At 38.1% G+C, this 18,624-nt stretch overlaps 1 protein-coding gene across 1 annotated transcript in view; it reads left to right on the forward strand.

Annotated features, from left to right (window-relative positions):
- The first annotated feature begins 1,906 nt into the window (after positions 1-1,906).
- Positions 1,907-18,624, forward strand: part of CABLES1 (Cdk5 and Abl enzyme substrate 1) — a 58,570-nt gene continuing 41,852 nt past the window's right edge. The window contains exons 1-3 of the mRNA XM_025215459.1: positions 1,907-2,012; positions 8,972-9,043; positions 11,566-11,658. Coding sequence (XP_025071244.1) covers positions 1,930-2,012; positions 8,972-9,043; positions 11,566-11,658 — 248 coding nt within the window. The 5' untranslated portion in view covers positions 1,907-1,929. The remainder of the gene's footprint in view (positions 2,013-8,971; positions 9,044-11,565; positions 11,659-18,624) is intronic.

Genomic DNA, 18,624 nt, shown 5'->3' on the forward strand with positions numbered 1-18,624 from the left:
GCACAAATACATGCACAGGACGTTCTGCCAGTATTGCTCCAGTGGTGTACAGCCTCTGTTGGTCCGGCCTTGGAGCACATGGTCTTCAAATGTTTTGAAGTTGAACAGACCTGGCTTAACCTATCCTACCTCGGCATATGTTTCTGAGGAAGCTGCTGCTCTAGGTTCCAGCAGAGAGCACATGTTAGGGAGGAACTACTACTGTTTGAATGCAAGTTAAAATAAAACATTATCAGCAAGACTCTTTATAGTATTAGAAAATGAAAGGTTCAATAGTCCACATTCTCTGTATTGAAGCAGTTGTACTAGTTCCATGAAAAGGATGAAGATTATTTGTATTGCAATGGCATACACATGATGCATCATGTCTTGCCAAAAATCCTGGAGAGTGTTAAGTAGAAGCACTGACAATAATCAATGTAGATTATCTTCCCCAAATCTGGTTTATATACAAAAGATATGACTGGGGAAAGTCGCTCAGGAGTTCTTTAGTCCCTGCTATGACGAGAAGCATTTCAATGCAGAGTTCTTTGTTTTTGTAAATTCTATATGGATGTTCACAAATATCTTTTATTCTTCCCTTCAGGTAAGACATACATGACTACCTTGTGATGTGATATGATGGCTGCTGGACCACATAATAAATAGTTTTGAGGGCTTTAAGTGAATGATAGGTACAGCCCTTATAAAACTTCAGTGTCCGAGTTGTTATCCGAGATAATCTTTTCATTCAATAGAGATGGAATAAGGTATTGTCTAATATTTGTTTGCCAAACATTAGCATACCTCTCCAAAGACCAAATTTCTGACTAGGCTCCCCAGTGACTTGGTTTCACGGCACAATTCTAGTTTTGCTTTTGCTGCAACTTCTGGTTGGAAGTAATAAATATGAAAAGTCTTGGTCCTGATCCAGTACTAGAATCTTTTTGTAAAATTGTTTAAGAAATGCATGATGTTGGTCCCAATTTGTGAAGGAACAGACTATAGTGATTACAGTCCTCTCCTCACTAACCTTCAGGCCTTTGTTCTCGGAGCTAAATTTAGATGCGACTGGAACTTCTCAAACTCCTTACACACATGCATAGTCTCATACAGTGGGACCTATTGAATATCCTGCCTTACTTAACTTTTCAACCTGGAATTTCGGAGGAAGGACAAGTCACTTATTCTGAAACGGTGAATAAACGCACTCCTGTAACCTAGAAGAAATTTGCATATGTCTGTGGTGTAACAAAGGATGCTCATCGGAGAACTTGGGTGAAGCAAAAGATACTTGGAGTTTTTTCTCTAGGTATTGCTCATATCAACATTTGAAAGAACAAGAACATGTTCCTCCAGGAGAAAAAACCCTTGTATTTTATATCCAGATTGAGCTGCAAACGGTATAAGTTGAATAGTGTCTACATATAGCTAGTATTTACAGCTTTGAAAGCTATCGCACCAGAAAATTCTTATTGAGGATTAGTTTAAACCCATGCTCAGAGCAAAGATTTGATCTTCCTCCAGTTTCATGGAGTGAGAAAATGCCCCACAGTGAAGTCTCTGCCATGGAAAGCCATAGAATTAAGTCATAGGCAAGACCAGAATTTTCTTTCTCTCTTGTTGTATATATGAAAACTTCAGCCTATAGTCATTAGGTAAACAACTAAGTGTAGTTGACTAAATTTTCTGTGAATTTATAAGGCCATTAGTTAGAGTTAACACTTGAGTAAAAGTTTGTTCAGGAAAGTTAGCATCAGTCACTTTTTGTTCTGATTGAGCTTAACAAAGGAATAGCTTGCACTCTTCAAGTGATTATATGTTTAAACTGAAATGTTTTGTACAGATTACCTTTGAAGAAATTAGATTGTACTTTAAACTGAGTTTTCTCGAATTTTATTATTATAGACATGGTCAGGTCAACAGCTTGGAAAACTGTTATGTGAGGCCATGGCAACATCGTTGGGAATTCTCACGGTCATTATATTTTCTTCACTGGTTATTGCATACATCAGTTCTTTTGGTTTTATGAGGTGGGTATAAAAGGCACTGAATATTTGTCAGTAGTTCTAGCTGGTAGATTGTTTGGCTAACTATCGTGGCTCTTCAACTCTCATGGCAGCACCCAGTGCTTTAAAAAAGATTTCTACTTTGCCCTGAAAAAGCACCAGAAAAACCTGGGAAATTGTAATTTAAGATTAGATTTTTAAAAATCAACAGGCTGAAATGCACACAAGTCCCCCAACAATTAAAACTGTATCCCTTAGTAATACTGTAATGTGTTTGGAAGGAAAAGAAGGATGGAAAAAATGTCTAATATGATTTTTAAAATCAATTACAACTAATTGGGGACTGCTGACACAAATGCCCTCATCATATTTGCATGTGCATGATTACAGAGCAGAATTAAGGGGGGTTGGATTTTTTATTTATTTATTTATTTATTTTAACCTGTAACCATAGCTTTCAAGTCTCTTCCAGCATGTTTTTTTTCTTTACTGAGGCATAAGCTTGTATTTCAAAATTGTTACCTACTTTTGAGGCTTTAGCACCCAATCTTACAAACACTTCTGCAGGTAGTCCAATTGATTGATTGATTTATTTTGGGCGTGGGGTACTGCTTTCATGAAGCAAGTGTTCTCAGAACCTGGTTCTTATTTAGTAATGGTAAAATAGACATGAATTCCCATCATTCATAAAAGAAATGATGACTATAGCAGAGAAAGCACAGGGAATATCTGTTAAGTGGATTCTTTTTCTTCACAAAGAAAGGCTATTATAATTGAACCTAGACTATATTTAAAAAATAAAGTTAAGATAAATGATCTGTATATCTTTTTGGAAAACATGTGTCATGGCTGCTTTGGCAATAGCTGTTGTTTATAAGGCAAATGATGAGTCGAGTTGTTTTGCTCCCCTTGAAAATCTTTAATGTCACCTTTTTATACAATGTTGTGTTAGTGTGATAAGGTACCGTGGGTACTAGAGTAATGGCTGTTTTGAAAACTGCAATTGTACTGATATTCTGACTTAACTCAAAATACCCTAGTATGCCAGCCATCACCAAAGATATCCTATGTCTACAGAGGATACAGGAAACAACTTTTAAATTAGACCCATTTACAAATATATATTTAAGGGTTTCACTAGATAGTGCAACAATCTTTAGAAATGCATCAAAATTGATTTGCATTGGGTAGTGATCAAATACAGTATCTGGATATGTGGGATGTGTATTTTAGGGGGTTGAAGAATTCTTAGAAAATGTACTGTAACCATCAAGTGCTACTACATGCCCTTATTTCAGGTCTCATGGCCAGCAGTCAGAGGATAGGCTTCCAGGGGCTACTGCCTCAAAGAGAAAACAACAGGTTTTAAAGCATCAACTACCTCAGATGAATAGAGAATTCAAAGTTGGGAAGGTAAAAATGAATTCAGCTCTGGTATCAACATCTTGGTTCTACCTGCACACCCACTAAACCTTCAGGACCCTGCTGTCCCTCTAGCCAAATATCTCGCAGTGTCTCACCTTCACACATGCTCACCCTGTACCAATTGAACGCACAACCACACTTCTAGAAAGTCCAGTGACTGAATGCTGTATCCATCTCTTTAAAAAAAATTTTTAAATGTTATTGAGGATTCTGCATAATTCTACCATATTTCCCTTTTGGTTTACCAGGACCATTTGTTGTGTGTAAGCATGCAGTGTTTTTCTTTTGATTCTGTTGATATAAAACCATTGTATTGATCCTGATTTTTACAATGGTACGAGCCTGAGGAGAATCAAGTGCCTCAAGTAAACACAGGTGAATCTGGTAAATCTGAAAAGGGCTCAAGCAGGACAGGGTACTATTGAGAAGTGTGGACATAATAGTTTTTTGGGTTTTTTTGTTTTTCTCAGCTGTTTCTCACCTCCTCTCCTTCCATTTTCCATTTTATTTTCTTAATCTGGGAGATGTCCCAGCTTCCTGACAGTTGTTCATGAACCGTGTTTTCATCCTGAAGAAAGGGAGGTGACTGTTAAACAGTTATCTTTTGGTCTGTTCTGTGGTTTTCAGTTGCATGATTTTGTTAATTAAGAAACAGTGTGTTTGTTTCAAAAAATGCTGAACATTTTGCTACCCATACTTTCATAAGGGGCTTGATGCATGCTTTGTAATTAGTATCAACTGGGAGATAAAAAATGTTAGGCACTTTAAAAAAACTAACTCTGTTTATGGGGTGGGTTTTTGGTTTTTTTCCCATTTTTATAGAGGAGCTTCTCTGTTTTTATTTACTACTTTTGCATCTGCTTTCCCCATTTCTTTTAAGTTGCACTGAGAACTCCTAATATCACAAGTTTCTGAAGCTTGTTAATGACCCCCCCCCCCCTTACGTTATCAGTTGTATCAAGATTGAAGCATATTTTCTATTGCATCAGTGTACAGGTACTTGGATTTTGTTAAGCATCATTGTAAGTTGACAGTGATGTTTTAATGGCTCTTCTGTATATACTAGGAGCTAGCAGCTTGGATTTAGGTTCTGCATTCTGAAAGCTGCCCCATCTTCAAGGACTTCTCAGTTTTTTTTTTTTTGTAGCAGTCTTTAAATCAAATGCGTTGTGTTTTTGGTAAACTGGACAATCTTTTTTTTTTTTTTTTCATCCCTATAATGTTCCTAAACTTCAATATTTTAACTGCTGATTTATACCAGACTATAAGAGCTTGGTCTGCTCCTGTTGTACTTGTTTTGAGCACATGCTCATTTTTGTTGTATTTGGTTTGCTAGCTATGTGGGAAGGGTGAACTTATAGTTACAGTACAGGTATCCATCTTAAATTGATGTTGTTTCCTTTCTCTATCCCTTTTTTCATCATTAATTTACATAGTTGCTCACTGGGATATCTCCAACATTCAGTGATTCATGCACTTATTGTAGAATTTTAATAGTAGGGAACATCTTGAACAATGATATTTTTCTGAATAATAATGAGCCATATACACACATGTTCATGTAAAGTAGGTTTCTTTTTCAGTTAGATATAGCTGTTGATCTGATTTGGAGGTGTTGTACCCACATTGACATAAGGGGTCTGATGCATGTTTTGAAAAGGGTCTTAAAAGATTTAGTTGCATCTACTGAATGGTAAACTTGCTCTATTGACTGGTCATTCCCTATTGAAGTCTATGAGATCTGCACTATTAAAGTCAATAGATGTACACTCCAACACTCCTAATGAGTGAAGGAGACTGTGCCAGACATTGAGATTTGTTTGTTTTATAGCTATACTAGCTGAAGTACCTGTTCTTGGCCTGGGTTGTTATTTTTGTAATTGCAGTGTTTGTACTTCGAAAATAAACTTAGCACAACATATTTAACATGGAGTGAAAAAAGGCAAGCTTCAGTATAATCATGACAATTGAACTGAATTCACTGCATCTAAAATGGAGTGATACCAGTTTATCTGAGAAGCAAAGTAATCCCAGTCAATGGAAGCCACAAAAAGGGTCAAATAAAAAAAACACCCACCTATAATTGTCCTTGGCTGGTATTCAGTGATTTTTTTTGTGTGGAAGTTTTAGAGTAGATGGGACGAGCCATTCTCGAGTTAAAAGCGAATGGACAGACGCTTCACTTTATAAAAATTAGAAGCTTAACTTGAAAGTAGACGGGTTTTTTTTTTTTCCTTTGGAGTAGCATTGCCATTCTTAGTTTATCATTTTGTTTCTTCTTTCTTCCTGCATTCATGCATCTGAATCTCTGAGCAAGTCAGATCTAGAATTGGTAACTTTGCACAACCTCTGCTCTTGCTACTTATGCCTTGTTTGTACGTCTGAATGATGGAGTTCATCTGTGTATGTTGTTGCTCTTGACTACAAAGCAAATTTCGTAGGATTGGCAGATTAGCTGTAATAAATCTTTCTTGACAGCGTCAGCCCATTACAAATATATAGTGAGAAACTGTATTAAGAGTTCTAGGCAGAATAAGGCTCTTCTTGTTACCATGCATTTTTGTTACTGATTTCTTTCCTTTCCTGTATTTACCCTTTTTTTTTTTTTTCTAATTTTGCAAAACGTATTTAACATAATTTTGTAAACTGGGAGTCAAGGACAAGACATTTTTCGTTTTAAGATCTTTCAGTGGGGATTCAGACAGCTGGTCACTGATTTTAATCCAGAGGGCAGATGGGGTCTGAGCTTCTTAAAAACAGCAATTTTAAAGTAATGACCCACAAAATATCTTTAGTATCTTGTCCAAATTTGGTTTGGAATTTAATTTTAATGTTTTTGTCATTCCTAGGGTGATGTAATGAGCTGAGGAAAAATAGATATTGAGAGAGAAGTTTAAGGGAAAGTGTTGCCCTGTACTGAAAATGAGTAGGTTAGGTTGTCAATTTGCTTGAATGGGGTTATAGGCAAAAATACAACAAAGTCTGGAATTTAGACCTAGAAAATTATCCCTCAGAAATGAATCAGAAACACTTAATGCTAGGCAAGTAGATATAATCCATTTAGGTAAACACAGCAGTAATTGTATAGGTCCTTTCTATGCATCAGCCTTTTATGGTAGAAATTACTTTTTCCACCTAAACTGAACTTGGGGCAGCTTCCTAGCATATTTTACGGTACATGCAAAGTAAAAAGGCTCAGTTTTTAGTTCAGCTAGTATTTGTTTGTTTTAAACCCCCCAAAAACTTGATCACTCTTCGTAGGCAGATTTAAAACATTAACACACACAAAACTAGTTAAAACATTTAATCTAGTGTTGACAGGACTAGCAAATTGAACCAATGTTAACTTTAAGATATCGGGTCTGCACAAACTTGCATTGGAACGATGAAGCCTGTTTCAAGTCTCATTCTATTGTTGGCTTGAGGTTGGTGTGTGGATACTGTTATTTCTGAATAAAAGGGTCCTCATAAATATTTTTGAGGACACACTTTTTTTATCCATATTTAGGTCCATGCAAACATGGATGAAGAGGATGATGATAATGTTTGACTTTAAAATGGATTTCATTATTTCAGGGCAGGTGACAAAACCCCCAAATATAGTCGTTTAAAAATATATATTTTATACTGTACAGTCAAGCCCTGAGTATGAGCACTTGCCTAAAATAATAAACTTTTAATATTAAAAATCAGCACTAAGTTCTTAAGCACACTAGCACAGGTGATTTAGAAGGGCATTGTCAAACTAATTTTACTGTCTTCCTCGAGCATAATTTTTGAAGAACTTTCTTAAGGAGTTTAAGTATCACTTGCAGTAGATTAGTTCACTGATTTCTTGGCACTTTCTTATGATGTTCAGCTGTGAAAAGGCTTAAAATATGGTAATTTTAAGTCGTAATTGGATATCACCATTAATACCTCATTAACATGAATTGAAGGAAAGTATGCTCGTTTTAGCACTCTGAGCTACTGTTTCAGTCTGTACTGTTTCAGTGATAAGGGATCCTTAGGCCTAGGAATTTCTCTGCTCCAAGTGGCATCAGTAAAGCTACAGCATTCCACTATAAATGTAGAGAATGTTGGGATTTTGCTCACAACTTTTAATCTCTAAACTAACTTGCAAATGCCACAATACAGACCAAAGTAGTGAAAGTATTAACAGACAGTCAATACTTTCTGTGGGTCTTCAGTCATTTTGAGGGAGCCAGAAGTATTGGAGGGAGAGAGCTAAGATCTAGAATATGGGGCTCCTGAGAAATTATTAAAAATGAAACAAATCTCAGGGAAAAGTATTTTGACCAAGGTTACTTTCTGGTGCTTTGTGTTGCTGCTAAACTTGATGTTCTGGTAAACTCACCCTTGGAAAAACTAGCAAGCGATGCTAAGATGCATTCAGCTCTGATGGAGCAGCCTTCACTTTGTCTTTTTATTTTGTGCACCTATTTTGAGTTGTTATTCTTATTTATTTTATTTTATTTTATTTATTTATTTATTTATTTTTTAAATAGCATCTTGGTTTGCTGAACCAATCCTAGAGGCACCAGAGTGTAGAGTTATGATTGCTTTGTGGGATTGGTGTATACCTTCATTTCCCTGATTTGTCTTCATTTCCTAGCTTTCTGAACATGATTGTCACTGAGTTGAAACATTACAAAGGCATAAGACACCATTGGGTAACCTTAACTCTGCACTAACAAAGATTTTGGGCAGTTATTATAGAATGGAGGTAGTGCTTAGCTGTGTACTTCTGTCTTTTGGCCTCCAATTAACCTGGTGGCTGAGCAGCAGTTACATTGTACTTAAAAATAAAATTAAAAAAAAATGCTTGGTAACTGTTCTGTAGAGACTGAATGAAACCTGTCCTATTAATCATTAGGTTATGATTCTATCTCTTTGTCTCGTATCCACACAAGAGCCAAGAAAATAAAATATTTGTGCGAGTTTAGGACAACATTGAATCTTCTTCAGAAATTAATCGGGTCTCACTTTTTTTTGAAGTAATATTATCATAGTTTTTCTAGCTTTGTAATCCTTGAGATACGTGCATATAGCATAGCAAATAGTGAAGAAATGCAAGGGTCAGGACTTGCTAGCATATCAGTGAAATTGGTATGAGTAGAGGATATTAAAGACAGGAGTAAGTAGTACAATGAAAAGCATTCCTTATAAGCAAATGACCAAGAAATCATTCTGTGGAAGCAGGTCTAAACCTATGCAACCAAATAAAAAAACATGCATAACCTTCTCAACTGGTCAAAGAAGGAAAACTGCAAAAGCAGAGACCCCATTTGGGTACAAATTGCAGATGGGGAAATTGGTTGTTAGTGTTCAAGGTAAATATTTGTTTTGATCAAAAACATGTTATGAATAATTTACAGAAGGGATGAATGTAGCGGCTTAAGAAAAACGGGACTGAACAGGGCGAACCAGGCGAAACCTGTGCCTTAGTTTGATTCAGTTATGTAGCACACTGCCCATAATAAATTAACAGGGCTTTGAGCTTTTATTAATATTGCCCATGTTCTAATTGTTGATGGAGGTTTCTCTCTTCTCCTCAGACGTCGTTTGATCTCCCAGCGGTCTTCTCTGGAGACTTTGGAGGATATTGAAGAGAATGCTCCACTTCGGAGGTGATTTTTATTACTATTTGCATGTCTATACATCTGTCAAGACTATCTGTGTCACCCTTACTTGTACTGACTAGTACTTTGATGGACAAAAGTTGCTCCTCTTCATAGATAAGAGTATAGATAAGGTTCATCCTACAGGGCAATATGGGTAAAAAAAATTACCTGGGATAGATAATGAAGTAGTGGCAGTGTAAATTAGTTGACTAAAAAAAAAGGGGGGATTTTTAACAGCTGTGACTGTTAACACTAGGAATTGTGCTCTTAAATAATTATTTATTAGATACACTTTTTAAAAGAGAGCCTTTTCTCATTCTCCTCTAATTGTTTGTTGTTTTTGAGGCTGATACTTCTAACAGTGCCTGTTCTTAGTACAGGTGAACATTTTAACTTATTTCATCATCCAGAACATTTTTTTTTTCCCCACCCCTTAATATCTGCTTCCATCCATATTTTACTGGCAGCCCCATCACAGTGAGGATCCAGCAGGATACAGAATGGACGGTATCGTCCTGTGACTGATCACTCAGCAACAATAAGTGTAAAAATGAGAAGTTTACAAAGTAATAGAATCAGAGTGTTATGCTTCCAAACTGCTTTTCAGTGAGGCAAAAGCTTGACTTGGTTTTTTTTTTATTTTATGTTTTAAGCTGCTTTTAGCTTGGGGCCCAGTATTCATCTTGGTCAAATAAGTATCTACCCTAGAATCTTCCTAACCCACACCTTGCTAATCTGCACAGAAATTGGTTGTCTCTCCCCACCCCGCAGCAAGAATTTTATAGCAGAGGCTGCAGCATGCTGGCCAATTACCAAGATGTCGTTATTTTACAAAGCATACTGCAGAATGTTATGAAGTGTTCTCAGAAGTGATTCAGAAAGAAATTTAATTGGCAAACGAAATACACAAAGTGCATTTGGAGAGGTAGGATTCTGTTGCTTGTTTACTTGCTAATTCACAAAACTGCTTTGGGCTGTATTATCATTCTAGTGGGATCCTTTCCATGATGGGTATTTTTCCACTAAAGAGAAACCTACAGTAGGTGCTAGCATAGGTGTGGAACACCTGGAAATCTTCTGCTAGGGAGGAGTTAGAGATTCAAGGGTCATGGGATGTATATAGAGATGAGCTGTGTGTGACTGTGCATGATCTGCAGGTGGGGAAGATGCTGGCAAACATCCAACCCATACCCAAAGAAATGATCTAATAGGGATTCTGAGCATTACACAGGTGCTAGTTAATGACTGTATTACTCTGCAGTTGAAAGTTCAATTCGGGCCTTTGCTATGTGGCTACATATCCTGGAAAAACAACTATTGTGTCTGGGCCTGCATGCCTCAGCTGCCTTTTTTCATGTATGATATATGCGGGCCATATGGCAGAAAACAAGATAAAGCTATTGGAGAGAAATCTCCACCTTTCTACCTTGGCAGGTGTGGAGTGCTCTTCCGTGAATAGAGGCAGTGCAACTCCACAGCAAAGGAAGGGAGGGATTTCTTCACTCTCATACAGGAGTTTCTTCTTCCTGCATGCTGTGAAGGCAGCCTGTACACAGGCCTGCCCATGCGGTGCTACAACGCTGGATTTTGGGAGTGGCATGAATTGGAAGTAAGGCTGGTGAATCTGCTGCCTTGACAGCAACGTGATAGCTATTCCTTCTCTTCTGCTCTGGTACAGGCACTTATGGAGGTAGCTGCAGGCCTGGGACTGGAAAAAAGAATCGGTCAGCTGCTGCTTTGTCATCTGGGAAGGATTCCTTCCTCCCTTAGCTGTTACATAGTGCACCAAGAGCAGCCAAACTGTCTCCAGAGGCTGATTCCTTTTCAAATGCATTTAGTAATTAAAAAATAAAATAAAATCCTTCCAAATATTCTGTGGTTTCTGTTCATAAAGATTCCAAATTTTTTTTTTTAACGATAAAATGCAAACAGCCCCCAAAATCCCAATTTTTAAAAAAAATCTAAAAACAAAACTTTCCATTAAAATTGACTTTAAAACTGGCTTTCATAATTTTTTTTTTCCCTCCAAACAACTTATTTTGCCTGTTTTTTCCATGTGTGTTATAACATTGCAGAAATGACGACTGACCTTCAGTTCAAGGAAAATGAGCATCAATTACTCCTGTAACTGGGAAATGAGACTGCTACATCTTCAATGTTTTTAATTGTAGCTTTCTTTTGCTAATGGGAACAGTTGAGAACATGACCATAAAAAACATGTGTATTGGATCTTGGAATTATTCAAGAATCCAGATAGAGTTCTATTTATTAGTCTTTTTGGAGAGCTCTGTTTGATACAACTCGGCAGATACCACGAAGTTATGTTAAAGTTCGAGGTCACTCTTCCCCGCCCCCTTCCTCTTAATTTAAACCTTTGTTTCCAGACTTACTGTCTTTGTTCCTGCTGCTAAAATGGGGTAACTTGAATCATTTGTCTAGTCTTTCCTTCCTGTCTTTGTGTTGAGACACTTCAGCTGTCCAGCATGGAACTGACTAATTTTTTTTTTTTTAACTGATGTATTTTTCAGATGTCGGACTCTGTCAGGTTCACCCAGACCAAAGAACTTTAAGAAGGTTCATTTCATCAAGAATATGAAGCAACATGATACTAGAAATGGCAGGTACTATGCAAGAAAAGGTTTTTCTTATTCATGGGGGTGGGGCTGGATGGCAAAGAAGGTATATGTATCATCAATACAAAGCTAAGTCAGACTTCAGAGTTGCTGTGTAACAGAGGCAGTAACTCATTAAGATTAAAATAATAAAGATGGCTAAATGCAAGCAAATGGACTGTGTGGTGCATGCTACCTCCTTCATCCGAAGTATTAATCGACTGGATTTCTAGTCAGTTTTTCAAGCTCCATCTCCATTACAAAAAGGAAGTTCCCTATTATATAATCCTTTTTAGAAATCGGTTTTTGCAGCCATTTTCAATTAATGTGGTTTTGCCAAAATTGTGAACCAGACATAATTTGGTTAAAGTAGATTTGTCAAATCATTTGAGACTAGGGCTAGAGAACCGAGTACACCTGAGCTGTCCTAGATGCACGTAAGCGGACTGCAAACAGACCCTGGCATAAGTTAGAGCAGACGTCTGAATGCTGTAGCATCTGTCGGTGGGCAGGCTTTGGAGGAAGGAAACATAAATCAGACTTCTGAAGGCGGATCTATGGACTTAAGGGCTGAGGTTCTGGCCCCAGGTCACTGAGAGGGGAAAAGGAAAGCATTTTAAGGAAAGGAAGAAAGAGAATTGGTAAGGTTTGGGTAGGGCAGTGGGAAGTTATGACTTTTTGCGAGAAGGAAAATAGGTGGAATTAGGAGTCTGGGAACATAACAAGGGGAAGTGGTCAACATGATGCAATTCAAGAGTAGCAACATACATAAATGCATATGAGACAATTAGACAGGAGACTTTCACTGAGAGAAAATGAAGTGTAAGAGGAGAAAAAGATGGCCTGCATTGAAAGAACAGAACAGACATGGGGTGGAGGGAATCTTATGAATATGTTGCCTCTATAATGCAAGAAGTTCTGCACTTGCTCTTATCAGTATTCAGAGCAAGATTGTTGCCATCTGCTTGGGAAGTGTTTTACTGAGGTAGGAGTGGGACTGAGGGCATATAGATGACCAGAAGGAAGTGTTCTTTGCACAGCATATTTGGGCAGAGTGGTTCAAAGAGACACTAGGGGAGTGTGTTCAATAGTAGGCATCACTGCTCTTTGATGGAGATGCAGCACCCTCACCACATGAGCAAACAGCTCAGGCCAGCTGCCAGCATGAGTCTGAACCCTTCCCCAACCCTGACTAGCCATATACACTTGAAGTCTGCAGAGGCTCCCTCATAGACTTAACAGAGTGCTGTATCTACAGTGAGCAATTCACTCCGACGGAGGCCAAAATTTTAGACTAAACTTTAACTTGTCATTGTATACATGGAAGATACTTGCAGTCCAGCATGCCATAGTTACAAGTCCAAATGACATGAATTGCTTTAATTTGTTACACATATGCAAGTATATATAATACACATGTTCTAATGTACACATGCACATTCGGGCACAAAACGTACCTATGCAAAAGAGGGCCCATTAGGACTTTAAGAATGCAGCAGTCTATGGTAGGGTTGGCATTCTAGGGTCTGTAGGCTGGAACAAATCCATGAAGAAATTGGATCCAGCCTCTGTGGCACATGGTGGCTGGAGAATCAATGGCGGCAAGAACACCTCCACCACCCTGCCCTATGCATTACTCTAGGCATGCCGCTGGTGTCCTGCAGCGTCCACTTTGTCACGTGTCCCAGGCCTGCCTGCTCTCTTGCTCTTTTACTACAACCTCCATCTATCTGTGTAGCTGAATTTGTAGGTCCCTATTATTGGTTGTGATAGGAGAAATCAGCAGCACTTGGTAGTGGGGTAAGCAGAGTCTACTATAATTGTGGGCATGATCGGAAGAGAGCAGCCCTTTGCACAGAACAGGGAGGGCTAGGGCAGTGCAGAGGGGATTGGTAGCCCATGGCAGCAGCCAAGTCGCAAGCTGTTCTTAAAAGTTGTTGATCCCTAATCTACAACACCAGTCTCTCATTCCAGTAGTTGTTCAGTGTACTTATTGTATCCATATAACATTTTCTTGGTTTATATACCAGTAATTCCACATCTGATAAGAAAACAGACTATTTTCTTATTAGCAAAACAAGTGAGTAAGCTTCTATTCCTCCCCCGCCTCCTTCCCCCCACCCCCCCAACTAATTCCTTATCTTTACTGGCAGATACAGTTTTCCAGAACATTTTAAAGTACACATGTGTGCACATGTGCACCACTTTGAAAAACTGCATCCTGTGGAGAAAGTTGCAGAAAAAAAAATGTAGACTCAACACTTTGGGCTTCTCAAGTGACTCACTTAAGCCCACTATTAAGCACCTAAAATAAGTGACCTGATTTTCCAAAAGTGCTGAGCACCTATTTTCATGGAAATCCAATGGGTGTATTAGATGCAAAGCACCTTTAAAAAAAAAAAAAAAAAAAAAAAAATCACTTCTATGTGGCTTAGATACTGCTATGTCCATCCCCACTGCATAGTATCTGTATATCTCATAGTCTTGAATGTATTCATCAGCGAGGTACAGAAGTACTATTATTCCAGTTCACAGAAAATTTAAGTTCCAGATCCTCAAAGGTAAATAGCAGTTAAGCGTCCAATAACCTTTTTTTATTGAGGGTTTGTGTCCAAGTGACTTGTACAAGGTCACCCAGGAAGTCTTTGTCAGAGAAGAGAGTTTAATCCACGTCTTTATTATTATTCGTTAGACTCTAGTCCAGTACTCAGTTGTTGAAGCAACCTTCCTTTTACACTAATATACCTATTTTGCGTAAATTAGTGCATTTATATAACAAATTAGAGCACAACTTTTGAAAGTTTCATTGACTTTAATTATTTTTGGATGGTTAATTTGACAGTTGATTTTGTTTTTAAAGTTTTTAACTAGGTGTTTTGGGTTTCTTGTGGTTCTTTTCTCCCCAACACCCCCCCCCCCCCAAAATAATCAGACGTGGCTTTCCATTCGAGTACACATTCTATAAACTTTTTTAATTAAATGGATGATTGCCTAGTCTCTGCATATTCTTAGTTCTCTCAACTCATTGCATTTAGGGGCCTCTCATTCTTTCACCAGTAGTGTGATAGTTCCCCTTCTTGCATAGATAGGCATGCATCTTACCTTAATAAGGATTTACTGCCTTCAGTAGGAGGCTGGATAGCACCTTGGCCTTTGTCTCAACTCCAAACACAAATGAATCGGTTGTAGAGTTACTGCTTTAAAACATTAGCTTAATGCAGGGGTGGGGAAAAACCTTACAAACTTCCTGTCAAAAGCTTTGTGCATTAGTTACAAAATTTCTAAAAACTGGTTTAACATGCATCCTATTAAAGGATTAAACCCAGAATGTCTAGTCACAAATTGTTGTGGACTGTCAGAGCACTCTTTAAGAGGATGATTTCTCTGTTGTGGTTAGTACAATTTTCCTGTGGGGGGGGGGGGAAAAAAAATTGAAAAATTGGAGACTGATTGTATGAGTAGATGGTTCATGTTGCTGTCTGCACAGCAGGTTCCTGTTGTTGATGCTTTATATAAGCTGTGGCATGGGGGATTTAATACCTGCTGTATCCAGCAGAAAATCTATCAATACTGGTATCACTGTTGTTCTTGGAATCTCTTGTCAATGCAACTAGCAAACGATGGAGTGGTGAAGAGCAGGATACAAACATTGATAGAACCATTCCTACCCATGTGGAAATAAAATCTCTCCAACCCCTCTTCCCCCATACACCTCACTCCTCCAGACTTTTTTTTTTTTTCTTTTCTCCTTAAGTATGTTCTGGGAGAAAACGAGGCAAAACAAAATATACACTGTATTTGTCATTATTTTATGAGTAAATTAGCTGCATAATTAGAGATCTATGAATACTATGATGGGGGGGAAGTTTTTTTGTAATAACTTTTTTATTGGACCATACAGTTATGCTGTTGGGCGGGTAAATGATAACCTAAAATAACCCATGACTCCTCATACCTGAACCATCAGGGCTATAAGACGACCCTACTACAACAAAGACCATCCTTCCTTATTATAACTTCTGTAAGAATGGAAACCACAAAAATCTCCAACTTAAGGGGGAGAGACCCCAAATCACAGCCTACAAGAAATGGATAGACATATCGTGTATGTTGGGCAACAAAACCACGATGGTCAATCTTGACTGGGTCTGGTATGAAGAGGTTGAGGATTTTCAGAGTTTAAGGGTATGTTGCATGGTCTAGCTTTATAGAAGGCCTTGGAATTCTTTCATTACAACATACTGAATTCTCTTGGCAAGGATTGCAGGGAGAGAGAGAATGAGGACAAGACTGTTCTCCCAGAACAATGGAAGTACTCCTACTGAACCCCTGTAATGCACCAACTTCATGAATCTCTAGTGAACAATCTGGTGAAAGAGGGAAAGTATTACTATAAAAGCACCCAATGTCCCTTTTTCATTCTCACCTGGAGAACTTTTTGGAATACAGGGTTCCATTCTGTATGTGGAAATGGAGGTGATGCTTGGAGCTTGAGACTGGATGGGAAAAATTAAGGGATTTTTTTTTCCAAGTTGCATTCATGGTTCTTGGCACAGTGCCCGCTTGCTTCCTTTTTTTTGATCCTCGATATATGATAAGCTTTTTCTTGTTTAAACTCCCATTATGAAATTGCTATCTCTACACATGGACATATAAAGACACCAGTTTGTTTTGTTTTTTTTTTTCTTTTAATGTTATGAGGCTTTTGTCAGAAGGGCATTGATGGAAAAAAGCTGTATTTCCAGAAGCAGCTAGAGGGAATGGGGAAGTATGTCTGGTGGGTACTGTGGTTTTTACAATTCAAAGATGTTTTCTGATGTCAGCCTGAAAAACTGTGCCAAGCTTCATACATCAGCAGTCAAGGCTTTCAGTGAGTGAGAGAACTTTTTCTGAGTACTAAAACGATGTAGCAATAAGCAGTGGTGAGCAGAAAATGAATCTTCTGCCAGCTTTTTTTATTGTTTTTTTTGTTTTGTTTTGTTTCACCATCTTTCTCAATTGTGAAAAATGACTCCACCCTGCTTCATAACTGACTACAATGCCACTTAAGCATCTTGTGGCTTATGACGTACAGTAGGTAAGAGCTATTACAGCTGCCAGGCAAGGAATGAGAGAATCCACTTAGGCTGAGTGAGATCCTTCAGTTATGGGTAGTTGATTATTAGAAAGATATTGTGCTTGCTGCTGCTTGTTGTTGCAGCTTCACATTTTTTTAAATTTTTTTTTTTTTTAAAGGAAAAAAATATTTCTGCCACAATGTAATGCTCTAGGAGACTGATTCACCAGGATGCTCATCTATTATGAAGCAATTTCCTTTGCAACAGCAATGGGCTTCAGAACACAGGAACATAGATGCTGTTGGTTACTGAGGAAGCTTTCGAATAGCACAACGTTGGAGGCTTCACTGTAACTTTTTAAATTTAAAATGGCTTATGTAACAGCACTATTGGTCTATCTGGTACTTTAGAGCTACTGAAGAATAAATGGACCTCGTATATGGCTTGTTATCAGTCCAGTGGTTTGATTGTTGTTATCAGCGTGAAAATTGGGGATGAAATCCTGGCTATGTTTAAGTTAATGGCAAACAGCATCAGAGAAGAGTGGTTTTAGAGGGCAGAGGAACAAGTCAACGTGTCACTTGGCAAGTAGGTATTAGGAGCATTCAACCCACAGGGAGCTGAGAGAGGTAGTTAACCAAGTTAGTCTGAGGTTAGGTAGAAAGCAGAGTAGAGTTGCACCTCCATAGGTGAATTCAGGGATGCATATAGTTAGTCCGTGAAGTGCAACTCTGCCTTGTGTTCTGCCAGTAGGGAATTAAGACCAGCATTATTTCCTATGTAAATCTGTTATGCCAATTAACACCAAAGACTTGGAACTCCCTTGCCAAATCTTAATGTGGCTGGAGTAGTACAGTCCACTTACCACCCAAAGGTAGAAAAGAGAGCTTGCTTTTTATCCATATGTATCTGAATGTACTGAAGCAAGGAAGAGTCCAGTATTAGTGAGGAAAGAGGAGTCATTGGCCACATACATTCAGCTTTTCATGAGAGAATTGCTGCGCTCTCAGGAGAAACCATGAGTATACATATGTTCAAGATTTTTCTCCCAAAGCAAAAATGGCCACTCAAGGAGAAGAATAACCAGGACCAATCAGGGTTAAGTAATAAATCACACTTTCTCTGGTATCCCAAGGTGCTTTGGTCCAACCTTCATTAACTTCAGTACAGTTATCACATGGGGATTATCATCAGAGAAAATAGGTCTTTGTCAGACTCCTTTAATGAAATTAGAAGTTTGATTGATTTAAAGGTGCTGATAGGATTGTAATATGTCAATTTCTTCTGTAAGGCATTTAATTTGGTATTACATGCCATCTTGATTAATAAATTAGAATAACATCAACATGCCACACATAAAGTGGCTTTTAAAACTGGCAGGGATGTTTTATATTAATTCAGTTATTGATGATCTGTAAGAATACAAAATCATTAGTCAAAGTTTGTAAATGACCCAAAGTTTTGAGTGTGAAGTAAACAATGAAGAGGACAGGTTGGTGATAGTAATCTCCAGTGCTTGGTAAACTGGATTTGAACAAGCCATATACATTTCAGTTCAAACTAATTTAAAATTGTGCATCTAGGAACAAAGCATACAGACCATACTCGATGACTGGGTCTCTATCTTGGGAAGCAGTGACTGAAATTGGCACAGGGTCATGGTGGCTAATCTGCTGGACATAAATTCCTAGCATGACACTTTTGCCAAAGGATTAATACAAGGCTTGTATTTACAAACGGGGGAATATTGAGTAGGGGCATAGAAGTTATCGAAGAACATAAGAATTTCTATTTACTTGGTCAGACCATAGGTCCATCTTGCCTAGTATCCGGTCTCAGTAGCAGAGAGTGGTAGCTGAAAGGGAGAGTGAACTGGGTAGGTATGACCAGGTTGTTTTTTGTTCTCCCCTCCCCCCCC

This window comes from Alligator sinensis, unplaced genomic scaffold, assembly GCF_000455745.1.
Source record: "Alligator sinensis unplaced genomic scaffold, ASM45574v1 scaffold1248_1, whole genome shotgun sequence".
NCBI classification, from domain to species: Eukaryota; Metazoa; Chordata; order Crocodylia; family Alligatoridae; genus Alligator; species Alligator sinensis.